This window comes from Paramormyrops kingsleyae, chromosome 1 (assembly GCF_048594095.1).
Source record: "Paramormyrops kingsleyae isolate MSU_618 chromosome 1, PKINGS_0.4, whole genome shotgun sequence".
Taxonomy (NCBI): domain Eukaryota; kingdom Metazoa; phylum Chordata; class Actinopteri; order Osteoglossiformes; family Mormyridae; genus Paramormyrops; species Paramormyrops kingsleyae.
The window spans coordinates 75,259,953-75,282,581 of NC_132797.1; the positions used below are offsets into that span (position 1 = coordinate 75,259,953).

At 46.6% G+C, this 22,629-nt stretch overlaps 1 protein-coding gene across 4 annotated transcripts in view; it reads right to left on the reverse strand.

Moving 5' to 3' along the window:
* Positions 1-2,418: 2,418 nt before the first annotated feature.
* gabrg3 (gamma-aminobutyric acid type A receptor subunit gamma3) overlaps positions 2,419-22,629 on the reverse strand; it is an 85,165-nt gene continuing 64,954 nt past the window's right edge. For 2 of the 4 annotated variants that reach the window (XM_023800760.2, XM_023800758.2), the window contains exons 6-10: positions 15,029-15,166; positions 12,566-12,718; positions 12,214-12,231; positions 9,821-10,020; positions 2,419-7,166 (exon numbers count right to left, since the gene is read on the reverse strand). In XM_023800760.2, coding sequence (XP_023656528.2) covers positions 6,888-7,166; positions 9,821-10,020; positions 12,214-12,231; positions 12,566-12,718; positions 15,029-15,166 — 788 coding nt within the window. In that variant the 3' untranslated portion in view covers positions 2,419-6,887. Of the gene's footprint in view, positions 7,167-9,820; positions 10,021-12,213; positions 12,232-12,565; positions 12,719-14,388; positions 14,885-15,028; positions 15,167-22,629 lie in introns of those variants that run through there. The other 2 variants (XM_023800759.2, XM_023800761.2) reach the window with 2 other exon arrangements.

Sequence of the window (22,629 nt, forward strand, 5' to 3'; positions counted from 1 at the left end):
GTGGCTTTCATTGGATAAAATCCAGCAGTGGTCCGTGTGCCCGTGATGGAGCATCAGGGTGAGGACCGGCGATCCCCATCAGCGCACGTACCTCGCCTGTAATTTCTGTGCCGCCCGTAGCTCTCACGCATGCTTGGGTCTGTCTTTCCACCGGCGTGAATCAGTAAACGTTTATAGACCAATCCGCTAATATGCTGACGTAACCCCACTTTTAAGCTGAACTCAGAGGAAGTGCTTTTGGGCTCGTGTTTGCCTTGAAGAAGATGAGTGCACTTCAGAACGGCGACGAGGAAGAGAAAGAATTGATTAATTGTGGTATCTTCCATGGAAACATGCAAAGTGGGCATGCATGCTCTGTCCGGCAGTACCTTCGGTCCCTTGCTGATGTGGTCAGTTATGTAAGTCGCTTGCTAAGCAGTAACCTTTATCCTGACTTACATAACTGCCTGAGCTGAGCTGTGTTTCACGCCTGTGCTGAAGGCAACACATGAACATGCAGTCTCTTGTTCAGATATTTAGATATTAAATAGGAAACTCTGTGCGACATGCTGGCAGTATTAAGGCAGAATGTCAGGTTGCTTTAGAGAAAAGCCCCGGGCAGGTAAACAGCAGATATGTCAAGAGTCTTTCTGCTGTGGGTCTCAGTGTTCCTGAAATGAGCATTTCTATAAAGCGGCATATATATATCGACCACCTGTTTCATATTAATGTCCTGTCATAAATGATGTAGGCCGGCCCATCGTTCACATGGGGGCGGCTGGGGGGTTGGCTGTGTCTTTTCCTGTAACAGAATGTAATCATCCTGCATTTCCATCCACTGGAGGCAGCCTGTATTTTTCAGGGGGGAAATAGACACATACAGAAGCAAAAAAAACAAAAAACAAAAATAAAATGCTTCTTTAAATATGTCAAAGACCAGAGTCTCTAATTACCCGTTACATCATTCAGTCCCATGTCTTCACACGTCGGACGGGTTCTGTTTCCACAGCAACCGTTTCCCTCAATTTATGCTCCAGACACGCGCGATTAATAGGGCAATCGCAAGGCGCTCTGCACCTGCCTGTGTCATGGCTGGGAGGGGGACTCCCAGGCTGAACTCCGTGATGCACTTAGATAGGGGCCCGTTTTCCATGGTGGATGATGGCACAGTCACCCGTAGCATGTTCCTGCTTACAAAAGGTTTCCCAAGAAGCAAGTCATAGTCAGAAACACGTACTAAAACGAGCATTTCCTTTTTGGTGTAGCCTCACATGCTGGAAAGGGGATTGAAATGGCTGCACATTTTAATGCTGCTCTTTCAAGTTCTGTGCGTATTTCTGGTCTTTGTATGAATGTGGTTTTCAGTCGTGCACTTGGTGGATAACAGCGTATGTTCTTACAGGAACGGAAAATGAATTAGGGGAGCCTGAACATGGCCACGATGAGCTTGGGCACCTTTGGGACTGTGGTCACAGTTTTACAGTGTAGTCCCCCCCGCCTTGAGTGTCCCCCGTCATTTGCAGGATGGCCCAGTTATTGTGAAAGGGCAGCTCACTGTTCATACCTGTCCTCTGTCCCTCTTCCAAGAGGTGCACCCTGTGTGTTTGCAAATGCCCAAACACCAAAACCCTGTACCCTAATGAATGCTGCGATTCCCCTGGTGTTCTCTGGCTCGGGTGTCCAGTCCCGAGGGATTCAGGATTCAGTCCCGAGGGATTCAGGATTCAGTCCCGAGGGATTCAGGATTCAGTCCTAAGGATTCAGGATTCAGTCCCAAGGGATTCGGGATTCAGTCCTAAGGATTCAGGATTCAGTCTTAAGGATTCAGGATTCAGTCCCGAGGGATTCAGGATTCAGGCTGAACACCAAGCAGGACACGACCCAGCTAGGCACAGGAGGATGGGCACTGTGGATTTTCCAAAGGGATCAGAGGTCAAGAGAACCAATATCAGTTCGGTGGATCCATCGCTGTCATTTCTGGGGGGGGGGGGGTGTGTGTAAGTGTCAATGTTTTCTTCACAACAGACACATGATGACTGTGGCAACATCTTACACTATACCCATGAGGTCTAATGAGTCATCTGTGTCATTATTCATCCAATCAGACATGGACAGGGTGCGATATTCAACCCTGACTTAATTCTATTCTGAGATGCTCGCTACTGATGGGTGTGGGGCCACAAAACACTGGCCCTTTAAATGGGGGAGGAGGTAAATATGGGCATCTGGTTTGTGTTGTTATCTCTCAACAGCTGCACCTGGCCATTCATTTCTCAGTATTTAATAGAACAATGCAGATGCTCCAAATGCATTGTTGCCCACTATGCATATGCAGGGCTGCATTTGGGCTTGTCTGCTGATTGAGTTAAAAGGCGAAATGCATTTCCCAGTCCTGTCTAATGCAGCATATCGGGCTCATCACTGCAGAAAAAAACAGTCTTACAGAAACAAGATTTTCTTTAATAGATCAAAAAATGTACATATAGTTAAAAACATTTATTTCCATGTCTGATATAACAAAACTGCTTCACCTTAATCCTTACTCATATATTGTAATAGTAATCCCTTAATCTCACTTATAAAATAGTTTAATTTATTGTAGGTACGTTTAACTAAGACATATCTAAAGTGCAAAATCATGATCGCAATGATATATGGGAAATAAAGAGTGCACATTTTCATGTATTCCGTTAATACCTCTAAAATGTACATTTGCAAATGTAAAAGAACAGCGTCTTTAAAAACAAAAAGGCAAACAGAGATAAATCATAAATAGCCAAAATCCTTCTTCTGTATTTAAGATGTTGTACAATAAATAAAACACCCCAATAACAATACAGCACAGTATCGTTTGAGAACAACGAACGGGTAACTGCCTTTAACAGACGCACTTTAAGAAAACATGGTACAGACATAGTCGTTTGACCTGTAAAGGTGTACCAGTTATCCAATGGTCAACTTCTTTGTGTTCTTGTGGAAAAAGAAAAGAAAAATCTGGGAGAAATACCAGTTTTGTGTTCATGACACTAGAACTGCACTTGAAACTACGTAATCCAGCTGGGTGTACCCTTAGAACGTGGAGGCTACCTCTATATTACCAAGTGTAAACATGACTGGCTTGCACACTGAGTTACACCCTTACGCCCCCTAGTGGTTACAGCGGAGGCCGTGAGGAGAAGATTGCGACAGAAAAAGAGGCCCCCGACCTGGGATCCGAGCCCCTAAGACCTGGCGTGTGAATGTCATAGAGAGTAAACACTGAAGGCGCACTGAGAGGACGGCTCATTTTAATGCACCGTTTGAGGCTCTGACCTTCGCAAACTGCAGAGAGCACATCGAGCAGGCCTAGTGTGTAGGAGAGTGCGAGCCGGAGTAGAGAGCTTGCTGCTCACATTTGTGGCCTCAGATCTTCCCATCTAGCGTGTTTGAGGAGGTCCGAGATGCTCAAGGTCATTCGGCATAACGAGTGACCTTCTGGCGATTTAATCATGAAATGATCAGGCAAACTGTCTCCATGAAGTTCTTACTCTTGAAATATTATTTCTGAGTAAGTAAAATTGTTGTTGCTGGTTCCAACTTTATTTCTTTGGTCTGACAGTCCGGATTATTTTAATTGTTGAACTGTTGTAGCTCATTTTCAGCCGCGTGAGAACACAGCAAAGTCACAATCACTGGCACTGGACACCAAAACCTAAAAACCGAGTACAGCTAGGAGATTTGTCCACATAGTCTGACAAAGCTGATCTTAAACTGGTAAATCGTTAGTCATCATCGTTGTTACCATGACTCCCGGCCAGAACTCTAGGCAGCGATAAAATGACCTAGACTTTCTCAGCAACTGTCCAAACTCTCAAACTTACAAACACAAAATAACCTTCAAACAAACTCACTGGCACATTTGATAAAAAGCTAAGTCCAAGAAAAACTCTAAATTCATCTGCCACTAAAACGGGTTAAACCCCAGGTTACTGAGGCCACTGTGCCAAACTTGAGACGACACCCATCATCCTGCTGAAACAGGAGTGTAATAGATTATGGTGGCAGCGCCTTGAGAGACGTCATTTGCATTTACACAATTCTCGTTTTGTCAGCTACCCTCTCAGACTCATCTTCACTTTGTCTATGCTAATTATGCTCCAGACGGTTTCTCTAGAAGTTGCGAGATGCCTTTGTTGAAAGAGCCGTACATTACAATTTCACTTCTCCATACGGCGTTGAGTTCCGAGAACCCGTGGAGATTAATTGCACAAGAGTGCAGAGAAGTTAACCCGGGCAACGTGATTGGCTGTTGTATTTGTGGCAGCGCTTGATGTTGGATGTTAGATGGGATGGTGACACCTACGTTCCGGACCCCACTTCTGTCTTAAGGAACAGTCGACTTTTCCGGTGGCTTCAGCCTCGCACTGTGAGTGACATTTAGGAGTCATCCCTACCGGGTGGGCTGGAATGAGATTTTCCAGATGACAATAATTCAAGATAGGTGATTGAGCTGGTGGAAGCCTGGTAATCGGACACACACGACACACACATGCTGAGGTGCTGCACCTTCTCCCTGAACTGGACAAAAAACCATTAAGTCACTAGCAAAACCACAGACTGGTGTGTGTTAGAATGAAAAACAAACAGACCTGCTGATATACTAGGGAGGAATCAGCTTCTCGCACGTCCCCTCAAATCCAAAACCATCTCAGTATAGCAGCCAGGGATCACGAAGATAAAGCTGAAGAGAAGCGACACGTTCCCCTGAAAGTCATCATAAACAACAGGCCTGCCTGAACCCAGCCGTGGGGGCGCAGGGAAAGAGGAGGGAAAATGAATCTGTCAGGCTTGATTCCGCAGACTGATTTCTTCTCTGCTGCTACATATCCAGTGACCCGCGTACTATAAATGTTCTGACCATTTTTTCTGGAGTTCTGTATGGGAATGGCTATGCACTGTCAGCAAGGAAACTGCTATGCAGCGTCAAAAATTCCAGCAACGCTTTAACCCAGTGAATAACCTTACCTTATGCTGAACATCTTGTCTTCTGCACAGTGACTCCTTTGGTGAATTGAATGCTTAGAGGTAATTATTTCTGACTAATACAGTGTAATTTCTTATGTCCTGTGCAGGCAAACCCTAAGGCAATGTTTCTCCCATTTACATCTAACTAGAGCAATCTTCATGAGCAAGGTCAGCAGGGTGACTGGCTACAAGCAAATGAGACTCGAAAGAATGGATTACATGATCGGGAAACTGGTTCCACGAGGAGACAGGGACCCCCGACTCGATTGGATGGTTCTTGTGCTCATTAAGAGATGTATGAAAGGAGATGGTTAGGAGTAGTAGCTTCACTCGAAACCAAGCTGGCAGTGGGTGTGATTATTACACCTGATTGCTTCCCATGGGTCGCTTTAGCGGTTCCTGTTGGTTTTAACCAGACGGCGTTTAAAAATGTAGGATAACCCTCCCAACTATTGGCATCAAAGCCTCATCTCTCCTTCAAGCACAGGGGTGCTCAATTAGCAGCCCACCAACCACATCCCAGCCAGCGAAATCTACCAAGGGGGGGGGTCCTGGGAAATGTTCATCTGGGGCAATGGAGCTTGGCTTGGTGTTGATGATGGAATTTGGACCTTGGGGGAAAATAGCTGATGACCTCTGTTCTAGCAAGTAGCACTTCTCAACCCAAGAGACTAGATTGCTAATTGCACGTCAACACCCTGAAGTCTCCCAGTGATGTCCCTTGGACACCTTTGCCGCTTGCACCAGAAGAGTGAACGCTGATCAGCTGGCCAGTGTCTGGCTTCTCCCTGCCATGACATAATAATCTGTAGATTGCAAAGCACAGTTCTGTGATCATTAGCTTAAGGGATTGCGATCTAAAGGCGTTTGCTTCCAAAGAAACTGAGTGTCACTAAATCCAGTCTCTGAAAAGACACGAGGCAGTGCAATTCGCCTCTGTATTCCTTACTGCACCATGCAAGTCTCCATCATTCTAATTCAGCTGTACACACGTTTTGAAATGCTTAGAAGAAGCTAACGATGTTAAGTAGCTAGCTTTGAAAAGTTCAAATCTAAACATAGGTGTTTTGCACTCGACACACCAACATTTTCTTCTCGTTTGAAGACAATGTCAATTACACAAGTCTATTTCCCCATACCTGCCCCCCCCTTCAAGGAAATCCTTTGTGCAGTGTTAGGGTTTGCTACTAAATAATTTAGTAGGCAATAAGAGAAAATTAGAAACTCTGCACAAAAACAGATGGGCAGGCAATGTGTGGAACAAATCTGCTGGCAATCAGCTTGAATGATCAGTCAAAACTGGCCCTGTTACTTTCTTTAAGGTTCCTCCTCTGCTTCAGCAGATGGCTACCCCTCCTGAAGAAGGCACTGAGGATGTTTCAGAATGTCCCTCCTATGACTGACACGCCGGTTTTGACTGATTTCGAATGACAGAGATTTTCCATGTAGAGTTAATGTCGCTACGAGTCGGTGTTCTGCTCTGTTGAGAATGTGTAGACAGTTCCAGAAAAGATGGCAAGTAGAGGACCTTTGTTTGAGTAATCACCTTGCCCCCTCTTTAATATCTTCTTAGAGGAAAGCGTACGAGTGTTGGTCATGTGACTGTGCATTTTCCTGGTACCTCAAAGTGCATGACAGGTATTCTTGGTAGGAACCACCAGGATTTACCAGCCTGCTCATGGATAGCACTTCCTGATCGAATACGGGAAGGCTAGTTACCCAGCTGGTCAGTTCCGAAGGAGTACCGATGTCAGGCATCACTGAACCGCAGTCTTTGTAAGAAAGTCGTGTTACCCAAGAGTGATTTTTGTTTGTGTCTCCCTCCCTTTCCCACCAGTTCGTGCCTCCTCATCACTCCTTGGTTTGGAGGGAACCTGCGTCCCAGTCCTCTTGGGCAAAGCCTGCTAGAGGTAGAGATAACCCACCCAGTAAACGACATTGAAGAGCAGGAACGAAGTGGGGAAGAAGACGCGCGAGTAGGCGTCCAATTCCAGGATGTCTATGTGCACTCGGCCCCTCCGCCAGGCGCCACCCTTACACTCCTCGTAGCAGCAGAAGAAGCTCTGGCAATCCTTGCCATCCAGGCACTCGTAGAGGCACGCCTCCTCGAACTCCTGCCAGTACATGGCGTTGTTCAGCGTGATGACCGTCGGGGACGGTGCCACGTCCAGCACAGAGTAGTTCTGGAGGGTAGAAGTTACAAGTAGAATCAAACTGAAAGTCGCTTAAGATAGTCGGCTAGTCATGTGAGGTAAAACGTACCATATTCTTTAATTCCTAGCTGTAAGCCTTATTCAGGCCTGCACCAACTTCCTGTGATAATCTACATTCTATACAGGTATGTCATCAGCTACAATTCAAGCTAGGGTTTAAGTCCGCTGAACACATAGTGAATAAGAAGCTAACGTGATGTCAGGCTGGTGCACACTGTGCCTCGATTTCCACAGGCCCAGTTTGAGCACAGGACAGGCGTAGACTGACACCCTAAAACGAGGTGGCGGCAACGTGGGAATCACATGGCACATGCACTTTCATGGTGCCCCTAGCAGGTCTCCCTTAGCTCTCAGCCTCGTTTGACTTTGGTCTGCACCATAGCAGCAATAAATCATGGTCGTCTTCATGGATTTTAACTGATGGAGCCCCAGAGGAATGAGGTGGTCTCCTTCCTCATCTGCATTCCGGGCTAAAAAAATCTGCACTTCCTGGGAAAAGGTGCTTCACAGCCTCCATCCCGAGGGTCTGCACTGAAAGTGCTGTGTGCGTCTCAGGTACAGTACAGGTTTATTTATATCTGAACTGCTTAGCTATTATTCACCAGGGGTATGACTACAGGTAGGCAGGGGCTGGGTACTGCCCCCCAAACTGATCGTCTGCCTACCCAATAGTAAACATTATTTTTGTTTATTAAATAAATTAATCATTTTTACCATCAACACCCCAAGCCCAGAGTTGCCAACTCTCACACATCTGGCACACTCACACTTTCAGTCTCTCACCTACATTATTCAATTATAAACCTAAAATCTGCTACATCAAAAGCTTTGGGGTAGCAATAAAACTGTTACATACATGTAAATGCATGTGCATGCGTGTGCAGACTCATTTCGAATTGAAAATCTCACTCCAGCCAGCTGACCGAAGTTGGCAACCCTGCAACGCCAACTGAACATTGCCCACCCAACAGACCCAAATGCCAAGATGGTGCCACCACTGTCATTCAACAAGGCTACACTTACAGTATGCTTTTTAAACAGCCTGGTAAATAGCAGAAAGTTGTTATTGTCCCTCCGACATATTTTAGGCGAATGGTTACACTTCAGAGGCCAGTGTGGTGGTGCAGTGGTTAGCGCTGCTGCCTCGCAGTGCGAAGGTCCTGGGTTCGGTCCTGGGTCCTTTCTGTGTGCAGTTCACATGCTCTCCCCGTGTTTGCTGGGGGCTCTGGTTTCTTTCCACAGTCCACAATCATGCAGGGTAGGTTTATTTGTGAATCTGAATCGGCCCTGCGGTGACTGCTCAGGGTTGGTTCCTGGGATGGGCTCCAGTCCCCCCACAACCCCAGTTGGGATTGAGTGTTTTCAGGAAATGGATGAATGGGTTGCACTTCATGTGGGCTGTTTATGTAGAGCAGGTTAGCATCTAGAAAGGTAAACCTGTAAGCTTATTTCTGTCCCATTTTGGCTTTGAGGGAACTTGTGAAAGGAGCAAGCTAGCAAATGAAAATGAAGCCAAGATTTCCATGGCGATGATTCATTCACGCCAACAAATTGAAATTTCATTTGACTGGGAAAAAAAGAATGCATCTGCGGAAAAAGCACTAACGATATGAACCGCCATTTCCGCATTTTGTCATTTGCGCGTCACGTTTTCTGTTAGCTTACCGGCTACTTGTCTAAGCTCCATTTTATCCCAGACTTACATTAATTCACTTAAGCTGTGGTTAAAAGCGTAAAAGCCCGGATCATTCCGAGTGCACGTAAACAAACTGTGAACTCGGGACATCCATTGTGAACCCACACGTCAGGGGAAATTAAGCACTTTCAATACACTCTGGGTGTAAACAAGTCCAGTGACAGATTTTCACAATTTCAGTGTGAGCTGGTTTTGAAAAGTCTTATGAGCTTCAGTGTTCCTGTGAGTAAACATGCGATCTGATTCGCTGTATCTTATGCCTTAATTCTACCTGCGACAAGAGGGAATTATGCACTGAAGTGGGTTTGCCATCACGCTACACGGCATATTGTCTGGTAGATCTGGGCTCCATACATTCATTCTATACCGTCTATGCAGATGTTCCGTGACTTATAATAGGATTATCTACTGATTAACAAATCCTAAATTGAAAATATTGTAAACCGAATATGAATATGATATGACATGACACACTCGGGTATTTAATAGACAGAACGGGCTTGGGAAAATTTTGTTGAAACACAAAAAACCCAACGTATGGCATCGTTGCAATCACTACAGAGACTGGGAGCGACTGGGAGCTGCTGTCAGCCGGCACCAGTACAAGGTATCATACGGCATATTGCTAACAAGGGATCGGGTCAAAATTCGATATATGACAACAACCGAATGTGCATCGCTATCGCATCATCGTAAAGTCGAAATATCCTAAGTGGATCCCCTGTGCTACCTGGATGGATTACAACCCCACGTTGTAGGAAAACGGATGGATGAATGGATTTCCTGAGGCTGCGACTTACTGCTGTGTATGAGGTTTCTAGCTCCTCCTGCTGGATTAAGGTGTTACTGGGAGCAGTGGTGAGACGTGAGAAACTGCACGCAGGCCAGCAGAGGGTTGGGAAATCGCAGTGAGGCGGTGGACTCTCACCGCTCTCCTGGTCTTGGTGCAGGTAGGCTTGCGCGCGCTGTAGGAGTAGTAGTTGAGGGTGGCGTACTCCATTAGGGCGGCGAAGACGAACAAGAAGCAGACGGTCACAAACAGGTCCATGGCAGTGACATAGGAGACCCTGGGCAGTGAGGTCCTGGCCACTGTGCTGAGTGTGGTCATGGTCAGCACGGTCGTTATACCTGCAGAGAAAAGCAGCAGACGGTCACATGACCACAATGATGATGTGATTCGTCATTAATGACTGATTAATGACAATGAGAGTAGCAAAAAAGAGCAACAGCTCTCTGGGGTCATCTGACTGCGTGGTCGGAGGTGCGGGGGGGGGGGCATTAAGAGGGTAGGAAGGGCTGATGGCGGAATAAACGGAAAAAAGGAAGAATAGCACAGATTGTCTCGTAAACGTGCTTCAGGTACAGGAAAGACGTCTTTGCAGAGAGACGCTCCCGGAAGCTTCTCACAGATCTGAAGACGTCGACGGCACGCGGTCTACATCCATAGCTCAGCGCCGCCGTCCTTTTCCTCTGTCTTATTTCGGGTGAAATTCGTTTCGCTGATGATCCACGTTGCCACATGTCTGGCGTGACGGGGGGTGGGATTGGGGGAGGGCAGGGTTAAAAAAATAAATGCAAGAAAAAAACCTGCAAGCTGAACCAAGGCTGAACGCAGACACGCGGGTGGGAGGGGGCGGGGGGGGGGGGGGCGGGGACGACATGGGACTGTTTCAGTGGTTTCCATGGAAACAAGCGGGGCGCATCTATTTTAGGAGGGTATCGCACACCCAATTCTCTTTCCTCAAACTGTTGGCCACGGTGATTGGCTTCACCTGTTTGCCTGCCTTTGGCTGACGGAACGAGACACACACAGAAAAACAACTGCAAGAAACCCTGGATGCACGAAACAAAGAAGACAAACATTCCTACAGGGGAAGGTGGGAATATCAAGTGCTGCTTTTTTTACATGTCGCCCCCGGCAGGACGGATAGAATGCGGGGCCGTTTCTGAAGGGCGCCATATTGGAAAAACACAAGGATGACACCTAATTTCCTGTCCGCCTCATTTCCATGGCACCACAGAGCTGGCAGTGAGAGGGGGAGACGTCTTGCTCCCTCCACACTCCCGCTAGTGTTCATTAGTGTCTCCGGGGGCCCTGCTTGTATGGTAATTTCTCCCGAAAGGGGCCGGGGGGGCTGTCAGCTAGTGCGGACGCCGAGCCGAGGTCCGGGGGACGTGACAGCCCGCCAATCCTCACCCGCCGGTGCTGACATTTCTCCCTCCGTCTCGGCGAGCTAAAGCTTATCTCCCCTCCTCTGCTTCGGATTAAAAGTGGTGTCTGAGCGCAAATATCCATTTTTTTGTTTTGTTTTGCAGTCATAATGACTTCCTTTGTTCGGGTATTTAATGGCATTTTCCTTCTCTTCATCCAGACGCATCTCTCTCTAACACAACAGGCCCTCTGGCTCTGTGACTGTAAATCCTTCGTCAGTCAACAAGAAAAAAAAAAAGAAAAAGAAAAAGGGAAAGCAGAATTCTTCACGCCGAGGATCCCGAGGGCCATGCGCCGTGGCTGGGCTTCAGCTGAATATCCCAACACAGCAAAGTGCTCCTCAGTAAACTGGCTTCACACTGGCATCCCAGTGACAGCTCTCTGGAGTCTCTGGCTTTACCCTATAGTTTAACACCATTGTTAAGTGCGAAACCGATGCAAAAATAAGCACTGCTTTGAAACACAAAACAGAGAAAACACACCTTCAGTCTGGGACTATAAGGAACGGCATGTGGCTGACAAGGAAGACAAATAGCTAATAGGTAAATGTCCCACAGTCCTCAGCTGATCCCCGCTTACAGTCACACTGCTATTGTATCCGGAACAAAACCAAACAAATGTTACCGTTAAACAAATGACTGCTCCTGCAGTTCTGGGCTGAGAGTTTGTTCTTTTGAAGTGTGAAGGTGATGACAGCTCCTAAGCTTGAAAAGTCGTGACCAGCAGGTTTTCGTTAACAGTTAATAGGTATTATTATTATTATTTTGCTTCCTGGGATAACACAAGAAAAAGAATTTAAAAAGTCTATCAGAATTCTTATTTGGGACTAGACACATTTTTAAGTGAGTAAAATGTTGCCACATTCTTCTTGCATTTAGATCAAATTTGCTCTCTAAAATTTTGCAGGAGATGATAGGCTGATCTGGGCTTCCGGGTACAGTTGATAGGATTTTGATTGGCTGATGACCTGCGTCCTGAAATGACTGCCAAACAGGTGTGCAGAACAGACACCCACACAGACACGGGACACATGGACCAAGGCAGCGAAACGGCACGATATCTCATAACATGGGGAGGTAAAAAAAACTAAAACATAAGAAAGCAATTACCTTCACCGACATGCTCTTCTGGACAAGCAGAGGCGATGGGATTTTATAAAAGAACCATGAAAACATAAAAAAACAAGGTAAGCGGAAATGGGAAACAGGCTTGTTGACTGACAACCACTATTACAGGCTGAAGTGAGCCAGAGAGAGACAGGCGACATTCATCATCAGCGCGAAAATGTGGACGACTGGCACAAAGCCTGCTCGGCAGGGACCTGCGGACAAGTCTGCACTTCACACATTTATTATGGCCAAATTTGAATAAATAAGATTATTTTAAACCTCCCTTATTTGCTATATTTTTTAAAATTTATTTGTCATACAAAGTATGGCTGTCGGTCCCAGGCAGACGTACCCAGAGCGGTTCGGGCTGGGGTGGCGTCCTTTTTGATCCAGAAGGACACCCAGGACAGCACCACTGTCAGGATACATGGTATGTAGGTCTGGATGGTGAAGTAGCCCATTCGCCTGCTCAGGTCAAAATACACGGTCATCACCACGTAGTCTCCTGCGCAGGATGAACAGACGCAACGTCCGGTCAGAGGTGGCTGGTTAAGGCAGTCTCTGTCTGCTGTCAGTCACTTACTGCTTCAACCAATGGGACTTAAGAAAAGTCATGGATTTATTTGAAAAGGTAGAAAATCATCACAATGAATCAACATGCAGTGAGGCGAATAGTATTTTTTTTGTGGTGCTTAATATTTATTCTTTAAGATTGTAGTCTTTGTTAATTCTCTGAATGGGTTCTTAATTAAAATTATTACAAAACTCTAGTACACAGACAACAGCTTCTAAAATATAGAACATATTGTTCAAATACATGAGACACATTGAATTGTTTTGGAAATGGCGAGGCTATTAAAAATTACATAACCGTATAGAGATAATAAAATCACTGTGGAAACATGATAAGCCTACAAATAGTGGCTTTTCAGTCCAAACTACGGGCAAACAAATATATTTTTATATATCACGTCAGATACCAAGAACAAACAGAATCTGAGCTACAGACCCCTAAGGCAAAACTAACCGACCTCAAATACTGAACTGATTTAGGAAACCTGCTTATCAACATACGTACTCCCCAAACATCAAGGGAAAAAGGCTGCATACCAGAAACTGTATCAAGTTACCAGGTGTTAAGTATGTGCTTCATAATTTTATTTTGTTATGTCATTTTTTGTGTCCTGTAATCCTCAGAAACACACACCTGTCAGTGACATAAACATCAAACGCGGAACACACACCGTGGCTCCCCTAAATGAAGCCATTTGCTCCGTGGAGGTTTACAAACTTGCGGAGTGATTTTTCTGACAGGAGGCCACTCACTTATTCAGCCACTGGCTGCTAGAAAGCGAGGGACATGCTGCTATCCTCGACTGCAGTCATGGTGAAATGGACTCGCGTCACTGCAAGAATCGAGGGAACGATTCCTTGTCTTACGGCTCAGATTACGCATCCCGCAAAGCCACGTACAGCACGGTCGAGTCAGTTTGAGAAGAGTAACGTTCGTAAGGCTTGACCTTGGAACCGGGCTCTTCAGGAGGAGCATTGAGGAGCCCGGAGAACTCGTAAACTTGAATGACTTTCGGCAAGGACGTTACTTATAGTCCGGCCCACTTTCGCATTTATGTATTAAGTCCTTTGTGACTGCAGAAGGGAAGACATTCATCTGACATTTAGCAGGAAACAATATTTTTACTTCACTCATCGCCTGACTTTATTCCTCGGGCTGTTATTGATGTCAGAGAAGATGATCATACAGTAATGCGTCTGAAATACAGAGATGTATCTCAGCTCATCATGGGCAGGGGACAGACCTGTGTGTCGGCCTCTTACTGGTACGGTATGGAGTTACGGTCCCCCTTACTGGTGTGGTATGGAGTTACAGTCCCCCTTACTGGTACGGTATGGAGTTACGGTCCCCCTTACTGGTGCGGTATGGAGTTACAGTCCCCCTTACTGATGTACCCAAGGGTTTTCCTACTGGCAAATTGGATGCACCTCCTAATTTAAATAGGTGCATTGCAATGGCTTCCCACTGGAGTACTGGGAAATGTAGGGATTCCTGCTGATTAACTGGAGAAGTTTCCTACTGGTTGCAGAGGCAGGGGCTGGAGCTGCTTTCTGCCACCTGCTCTATCCACAGTCCCCCCCCCCCCCCCATGGGGCGGCACGACTCTGCTCCTGAACAAGGTGGCCCTGCACTGAATGTCAGTCACTCCCTGGTGTCACCTTTTAAGTCGGATATGTGACGATTCTCCACATGCGAAGAGAAGCAGCCATGTGTCTGAATCACGGTTTGGAAATGAGTTATTTACATATTAGCACAGCTCCCACCCACAAGCATTCACGTCACATAAATACAGTAAGTAATAGCACATCTTTTAAGTGTAATATATAGCAATATTACATTCATCCACCTAAGATGGGCCCCGGGCCCCGGGCCCCCTGTTCAGAATGAGTCCTTGGAAGATGGACAGAGATATTGCTTTATATACTAATATATCATGTTCACCAGGGCATATTAGAATATTTAATTTCACTTGTCCTGATATTTGAAGCCTGTAACATATGAGCTTATAAACACACCTGTTTGCCTTGTGACCTTTTGACCTGGAAGTGCACTATATATCCAGAAGAGAAAATGTCAGCTGGTCCCCTGGTTTCTGGCCTAAGACATTTACATGGTTTTGAAAGAGCACTTGTAGTCATGACAACAACGATTAGCTCGCCATGGCTAACGCCGTAATTAACGTCTTAACGACCATGTCACTGAAAATGCCGCATATTACCAATGGTGACATTTGTCTCTTACCTGCTGATGTTTTGACGATGTCCGATGTGTTCCGTAAGCCCATGAAGTCAAACTGGTATAGCCTCCAGGATTTCTGGTCCGCCGCCTCAACAGAGTTCTTCCGCCACTTGTAAATCATCTCGTCGCGCGGGTATCCGTCTGGAATTATAAAGGGTGACCAGGACGACTCCAGGTGGGACCCCCCCCCCCCGTCTTTGCAAAGGCAACATTTGTCTGTTGCCAAGGGCCAGCGAGTGAAATCTCACTGTCAGTGATATTGATTAGAATTTGTAGCATAATTTCAGAAACCCTACAATTGTGTTATCGACAGAAAACAAAACCATTATTAGCAGTGATGGGCAATACAAATTCATCACAGAGGGTAAAATTGTCAGGGGGATGTTTTAATAAAGCAAGCAGCTGTGATCTTACCATTAAGATCTTACTTTCATAAGCACTGATCTGGGTGACTGGTATCTGTACATCTAAAAGACAAACTGATATATTTCGTCGGTCCCTGGTCTCCATCCTTTAACCTTCATGAAATTCACGCTCTTATTTTTCCCATGGAAAGGGATTTGGTGGCGGGGGAGGAACATGATTCATCAACAGGATCATGATGGATAGTTCAGTGGACAAAATACTGCACTGCATAGACTGGTGCTGCGTTCTCACTCTGGACGAAGGAGAGCGGAACAGGCAGTGTGCTGGTCGCCGCTGACCGTGCCGGCGGAGAGTCTGCCTTCCCAAGGTCAGCAAACGTACCGGCCGGATCTGCCGCTTGCGGTCACTCCAGCGGCTGACGAAACACTCGCAGGTATTCACGTTTATTACTCTGCTTGCTCAGTGGTCCATGTTTACTTAACGCTCCCCAATAAATGGGTTATCAAACGGGATGAAGATGGTATCTTATTATGTGCGGCCATAAGCTGGTAATGAGAGGAACAGCACTGCTTACGCAAACTGAGCCTCACAGACACACATACTCAGCTTGTGTGCACAAAATATTCAAGCTTCGGTATATAAACACATTATTCCCATCTCCTGGATACCAGCCAAGGCACCGTATACATGAATAATGATGGTGTGGTGTGGCACAACTAATTTGTAATAAACCGGGTTCAGATTCTTGGAATTAATTACATGTGACTCACAATAATTGCTTAATTAAAAGTTGCTATTCCCAGAGACAAGCTGGTGAAATGAAGGCAAAAATTATGACTTTAGGGTAAGAAACCAAGTTGTGAAAAACAATTTTGCCCTCACAACCCCCTCCTAGATCATCACGCATTCGCATGATGAATGTCACCGATCGGCTCTATGTGAAATTAGCCCAGCGGGAGGTAAACATACATCGTGCTTCGGGGGAGCAACTGAGCTGTAAACGCAGTGCCGCACTTTAGAGACGCTCCCTTCCTGAAGGCATGCAGACGTGCTTGGCTGTCTTGTGCTCAACATCTGCTCTCCCTACACAATAAGGCACTTCAGCCAAACTCCCATTTCCATTTCAAATGTGAGAATCACTCCTCCCCATCTGCCTGAGCGCTCTTTAATTGTTTCTTTTATTTGTACTGATTCTGAGTGATTTATGTAAAGTAGCATTTTAAAAATTATAACCTATTTTAAAATGTTCAGGTTCTGCACCTTGCATTTTAGGTTCTTCTTTTGCTACCTAATTACTCAGAAGCTTATCAGCATCACCATCATCATCATCATCACCATCATCATCACCATCATCACCACCATCATCATCACCCCCACCACCATCACGATCATCATCACCACCACCATCATCATCATCATCATCATCACCCCCACCACCATCACCATCATCACCCCCACCACCATCACCATCATCATCATCATCACCCCCACCACCATCATCATCATCATCACCCCCACCACCATCACCATCATCATCATCACCATCATATTCCCTGCCAGAGGCCCAAGTCCAAGCAGAAGATTGTCTTCCCTTTACTTGTGATTTGCTTAGCTGACTCCAATGCATTGTATTTATGTATTTCTAAGACTACAGTATGAATTTAAGGGACAGATTAATCACAGGATTATGCTCCAACATGGGGCTCCATTCAGCAACCTCCTGCACCGCTTCAGACACCCCTGGCCGCCCTGCCTGGTCCTCAAAGCTGACATTCATGCCATTACCTAAAAGGAGCTTCTTCCACAGTGTGACGACTGTCATGACTGGACGACAAATTCCCAAACACTGCCTAAAACTGCCACACTGTATATTTCCTGTTATTCTGCTTATGAGAATGTAAACAAACGGGCCTGTTTCTCATGATAAAGGGGACAAAATCCTCTCAAAGGACACGGTGAAAGCAATCTTCTGAATTCCCCTTGTGTACCGAATGCTTTAAGTTAAATCAGAAGCGTGCCAGTTAACGACAGCATTGAAGATTTGTTTAATCTCCGTTTGGAAATTAATTTATGATCAGACATGCAGTTTAATTGTATTCAACACTGTCTTGACTGGAGTCATTTTACCAATAAGGTTATATAAAAACAGAAGAGAATCGGCAGTGAAGCAGCAGCCTGAGTTAATCAGAAGATTCTGCAGGGGTATTTCTGTTGTACCTTGGAAATAGCCTTTTCTCCATCACATGCAGTGTGTGAGTGTTTGTCTGCCCTGTGTTGCCTGGGAGAGGTTCCAAACCCACCCCACTCCCATAGTGACCAGAATTGGATGAAGGGGTTACAGGGAGGGGCAGATCAAACAAGCTAAGTGTTTCCAGTCGTGGTATAAAATCACACCAGTGTGATGAGCAGTGAGCGGCTTGCATGTGAGAGCCGGCTTTGGGTCACACCAGTGTGATGAGCAGTGAGCGGCTTGCGTGTGAGAGCCGGCTTTGGGTCACACCAGTGTGATGAGCAGTGAGCGGCTTGCGTGTGAGAGCCGGCTTTGGGTCACACCAGTGTGATGAGCAGTGAGCGGCTTGCGTGTGAGAGCTGGCTTTGGGTCACACCAGTGTGATGAGCAGTGAGCGGCTTGCGTGTGAGAGCCGGCTTTGGGTCACACCAGTGTGATGAGCAGTGAGCGGCTTGCGTGTGAGAGCCGGCTTTGGGTCACACCAGTGTGATGAGCAGTGAGCGGCTTGCGTGTGAGAGCCGGCTTTGGGTCACACCAGTGTGATGAGCAGTGAGCGGCTTGCGTGTGAGAGCCGGCTTTGGGTCACACCAGTGTGATGAGCAGTGAGCGGCTTGCGTGTGAGAGCCGGCTTTGGGTCACACCAGTGTGATGAGCAGTGAGCGGCTTGCGTGTGAGAGCCGGCTTTGGGTCACACCAGTGTGATGAGCAGTGAGCGGCTTGCGTGTGAGAGCCGGCTTTGGGTCACACCAGTGTGATGAGCAGTGAGTGGCTTGCGTGTGAGAGCCGGCTTTGGGTCACACCAGTGTGATGAGCAGTGAGCGGCTTGCGTGTGAGAGCCGGCTTTGGGTCACACCAGTGTGATGAGCAGTGAGTGGCTTGCGTGTGAGAGCCGGCTTTGGGTCACACCAGTGTGATGAGCAGTGAGCGGCTTGCGTGTGAGAGCCGGCTTTGGGCAGCCGCTTGCCAGGCGGATGGAGTCTGTCCCGCCTTCAAACTTCATACGCACCAAAGAGGTGGAGACAGCTTGCAGTTTACCTGACACCGTGAGGGTTAGGGCTGCGCTGGTGTGTGGAACGATTTTATTTATAATTTTAAGCCACCTGTCTCATTTTCTGCTCTCTACATCAGGGACATGCGCAGTGTTTTGTGAGGGGCGGGAGTTCGGCTAGAGGAGCCTGGCCGAATCGTACCTATTACCTGTTTACGGCACAGATTATTGAAAAGGAGCACTAGGTACAGCGAAAGGGGGCTGGAAGGGGAAGGCGTTCCTGCAATCTCTGTCAGCTGATCGTCTCCTTCTTAAAGGCACAAAACTTTTGGCTGGGAAAAGAGACAGAAAAGACTTTGTCCAGGAACACACCTGCACAGACAATGAACCCAATGACTGTTGTTCATTTGGAACACTTCACAGAACTACAGACCGACGGAAAGTCCAAGAGTCACGAAGGAATAAAAGCGGAATGAGCTACTCACACCTACAACCTGGAAAAACGATGACAGGTTGTCATCTTCCTGTAATATACGCCTGCATTTACATTTCCAAAATCTATTGAAATTTGACATATAAAAAACGGATATTAGCTTCTGACAGACGTTTCATTGCTGAACTACAAAGGAATGGCGGCAAAGGAACATTAACTCATCTTCTGCGTGAGCATTCAGAGAAGCGCTGTTCAGTTCTTTAACCTCAGGTTCGGGTTTTATGAAATTACTTCCATTGGTACCTTGCTAATGAAGTGAAATGAGCCCTATTGTGAGAATGAGCAACATCAGAACACAGAACTGCCAAACTAGTTAGAAAATGAAATGCATTTTATCTTCATAATGCACCCATGGCTTCGCCTTGGGTCACCGAGCAACGTGAGATGGCAAGCCCAGAAAACAGCGAGCGCAGCACACACAACGGACTGATACGCTGGGGCAACATAATGGAGGAAAAAAGGTCAACACCAAACATTCAGGCAGCACCATGCTGCTGACAGGCTCCGCCCCTTTTTGTACAGACCAATCACCAGGTCAGTTTCCAGAGCCCCGCCTCCTTGGACTTGGCTTGTTTTACTGACCAGGACACCGGAATCTTTCAAAAGACCCCCCTGTTACCACGGGGGAGTTGTGGATTCCGGAAACCTCGATAGGTGTGGGATAAATTGGCGAAATGTAACACAAATGTGCAACGTATCTCATTGGTTAGGGGAAACACACTGGCAGAGGCCTTCAGACCAAGCATGTCCTTTCGCAGGGACGTGATTTGCCCACATCCTTCTGAAGGTGGGTACAGCCCTCACCCACTAATTGCTTCATCTCAAAAAACGAGAGACGGTTAATCTGCAGCGTCAAATCCTGTTCGTACAAGGTAGGCTTGTTTGCTGCAAGATTACTTTGTTGATCAAGAACCTGGCATGTTTTCTGAAGGTTTTCAAAGGGGACATTTGTCCAAAGCGTTTTGGTAGCATTTCCAACAAGGTAATTCCTAAAAGAGTTCCGAAACCTTCATAAATCACAGCTCTCTTAAGCCATCAGACTTTCCTCACGTCGGCAGCTGTAGTGGCGACATAACAAGCCAAATTACTGGAAATGTATTATGCACAGAAGCCTGTTTGTTCACCACATTTGGTGACCTGTCCCGTGTGCTGCGCTTACAAAGCCTCCATCCCCTACCAGCCCCACAAGCCAGGCTTCTTCAGCTGGTAATTGAATCCCATTTCTGCCCATTTCAATCCCATCTTTGGTCCCAGACCAAAGATGTTCCCTCTACAACCTAGAACATCATTTATTTCAGTTTTGCCTTGTTTTTACAGCCGAGAACCTGTTTCATGTTGAATTCTTCTTCATAATTTCGCCCTGTCAGAGAGTGATCTGAGAGACTGGCGCAATCATGGCCCACAAAATCACGGAAATGATCAGCCACGTTCACGGCCCAGCTCCGCTCGGTGCCGGGATGACAGTCACACACACCTGCACAGTGGTCCTGAAAGGCTCTTTCCTGTTAAAATGAAAATAAGGAAACGGCAACATTAGCTTCCCTTAGTTTTCAGAGACCGGACTTGTGCAAATAACACCAACACTGCATATCTATTAAGTATAATCTTGGTGTGCATTTCACAAAACACAATTACCCACGATGCATTGCACTGGCCTGTGCAGTGATCAGAGGTCTGTACTAACACAAATACCCACGATGCATTGCACTGGCCTGTGCAGTGATCAGAGGTCTGTACTAACACAAATACCCACGATGCATTGCACTGGCCTGTGCAGTGATCAGAGGTCTGTACACCTTCCCATGTGCTCGTTAAAACAATAAAAAAGCTTTTCTGTTACCCCGTCGTGAAATCTGATCCGCATTTCTTTTCTTTTCCAGGGTAATCACTCCCCCAAACCGATTAACAGCTTAAACCCAGTGCCCCTCATCCTCTATAGCAGTACTGAAACTAACATTATTTCAGTAATAGGCCATATAAGGCTTAGTTAATGACCCAGCCTGCATAAAACTGAAAGTGATGACATTTTAGGCGTATACTCCACACCCAGAACATGCGCGTTCTGAGGGGCCCAGTCCACCTCATTATCATCTGACCTTCTACACTTTTGATCCGGAACAACTCGACACTTCTGCTGTGTAATTATCCAGCACATGAGGTGTGGAAGCTCTGTGAGAAGGACCTGGGCAGCGTGGGAAGAGCAAATGAAGGCAAGGCAGGAGATGGGGCCAGAAAGCAACAGGATCACCATAGAGACAGGATCAAATCAGCATGTAAGCAAGGACACGGACCCTGAGAGCCGCCATCTTGGCTTATAATTCCTGTTTTCCAGCACCGGAACATACAGCTAGCACAGGGATACTAGAATTAGCCTGGTTGTTTGGATGGGGTAGAGCTGCGTGTGCTGTGTTCCTTCTGAGTGGGTGGGGGGGGGGATGCTGCTTTATTTCCCGCAGAGAAATGCACCAAAACAGAATCTGGAGCTCAGTCTCACTCTGATTAAGCGAATGCTGGTGGGGCTTTCGGCTGGGGCAGACGTGGGACGCTGTCCTGGGATATCGCTCAACGGGAACACACCGGTACTGTTCCGCTCGGGCTTGGAGTTTGAACCTGGCCGTCTTGGTTCTCGGTGAGACTGCAGATGGGCCCCGAACAGCCCCCATGAGGCCCTATGGGTCTGCAGTTCCCACAGCTCAATTTAAAAACAAACACACAAACAGAAAAGCTAGAGCCATGGACTGTGTTTCCACGGACAGCTTGTTTATACTCTACCACTACAGGGCCTGACCTGCTTATACCTGCTTATACCTGCTTATACCTGATTATACCTGATTATACCTGCTTATACCTGCTTATACCTGATTATACCTGCTTATACCTGCTTATACCTGCTTATACCTGATTATACCTGATTATACCTGCTTATACCTGCTTATACCTGCTTATACCTGCTTATACCTGCTTATTTCAGCGCATTCCTGCAGCTGAGTTACATGCAGCGCACAAAGACGTATTGAAAAGCTCGCCGGGCAAAGACCTTTCCTTTAGAGAAGACCGTGGGTATCAGGCAGCCCAAAAGCCGTAAGTAACAAGCGGTTTGTCCAATTAAAAAAGCACTGCTGTAATACCACCTTCAACAGCACAGAAATAACCCAGCATCTGTTGCCCTGTGCATCATGCCAATCTTCATATTTACTTTTTGTGTCATTAAGACTTAAGAAATGCTGGACGCAGGGAATGACTAACGAGCGTCCCAAGCAGTCCCACATGGTGAATGGAATACTGTCCCTTGGCTGCTTCTCCCAATGCCTAGACTTGTGGTGGCGGGGGCTGTTACAGTACCCCTCCCTCTGTTTTCTTGACTTGTTCCATCCCGAATTTGCAAGGCAGATCAGCATTTCTACGGCCCATAACTAGTTTAGTCAGGCCAGTAATGTTTCACTGAGTCATGTGACCTGAGGAACATCCTCTTGGGAATGGCACACTGAGCCACGTCATGTGACCTGAGGAACATCCTCTTGGGAATG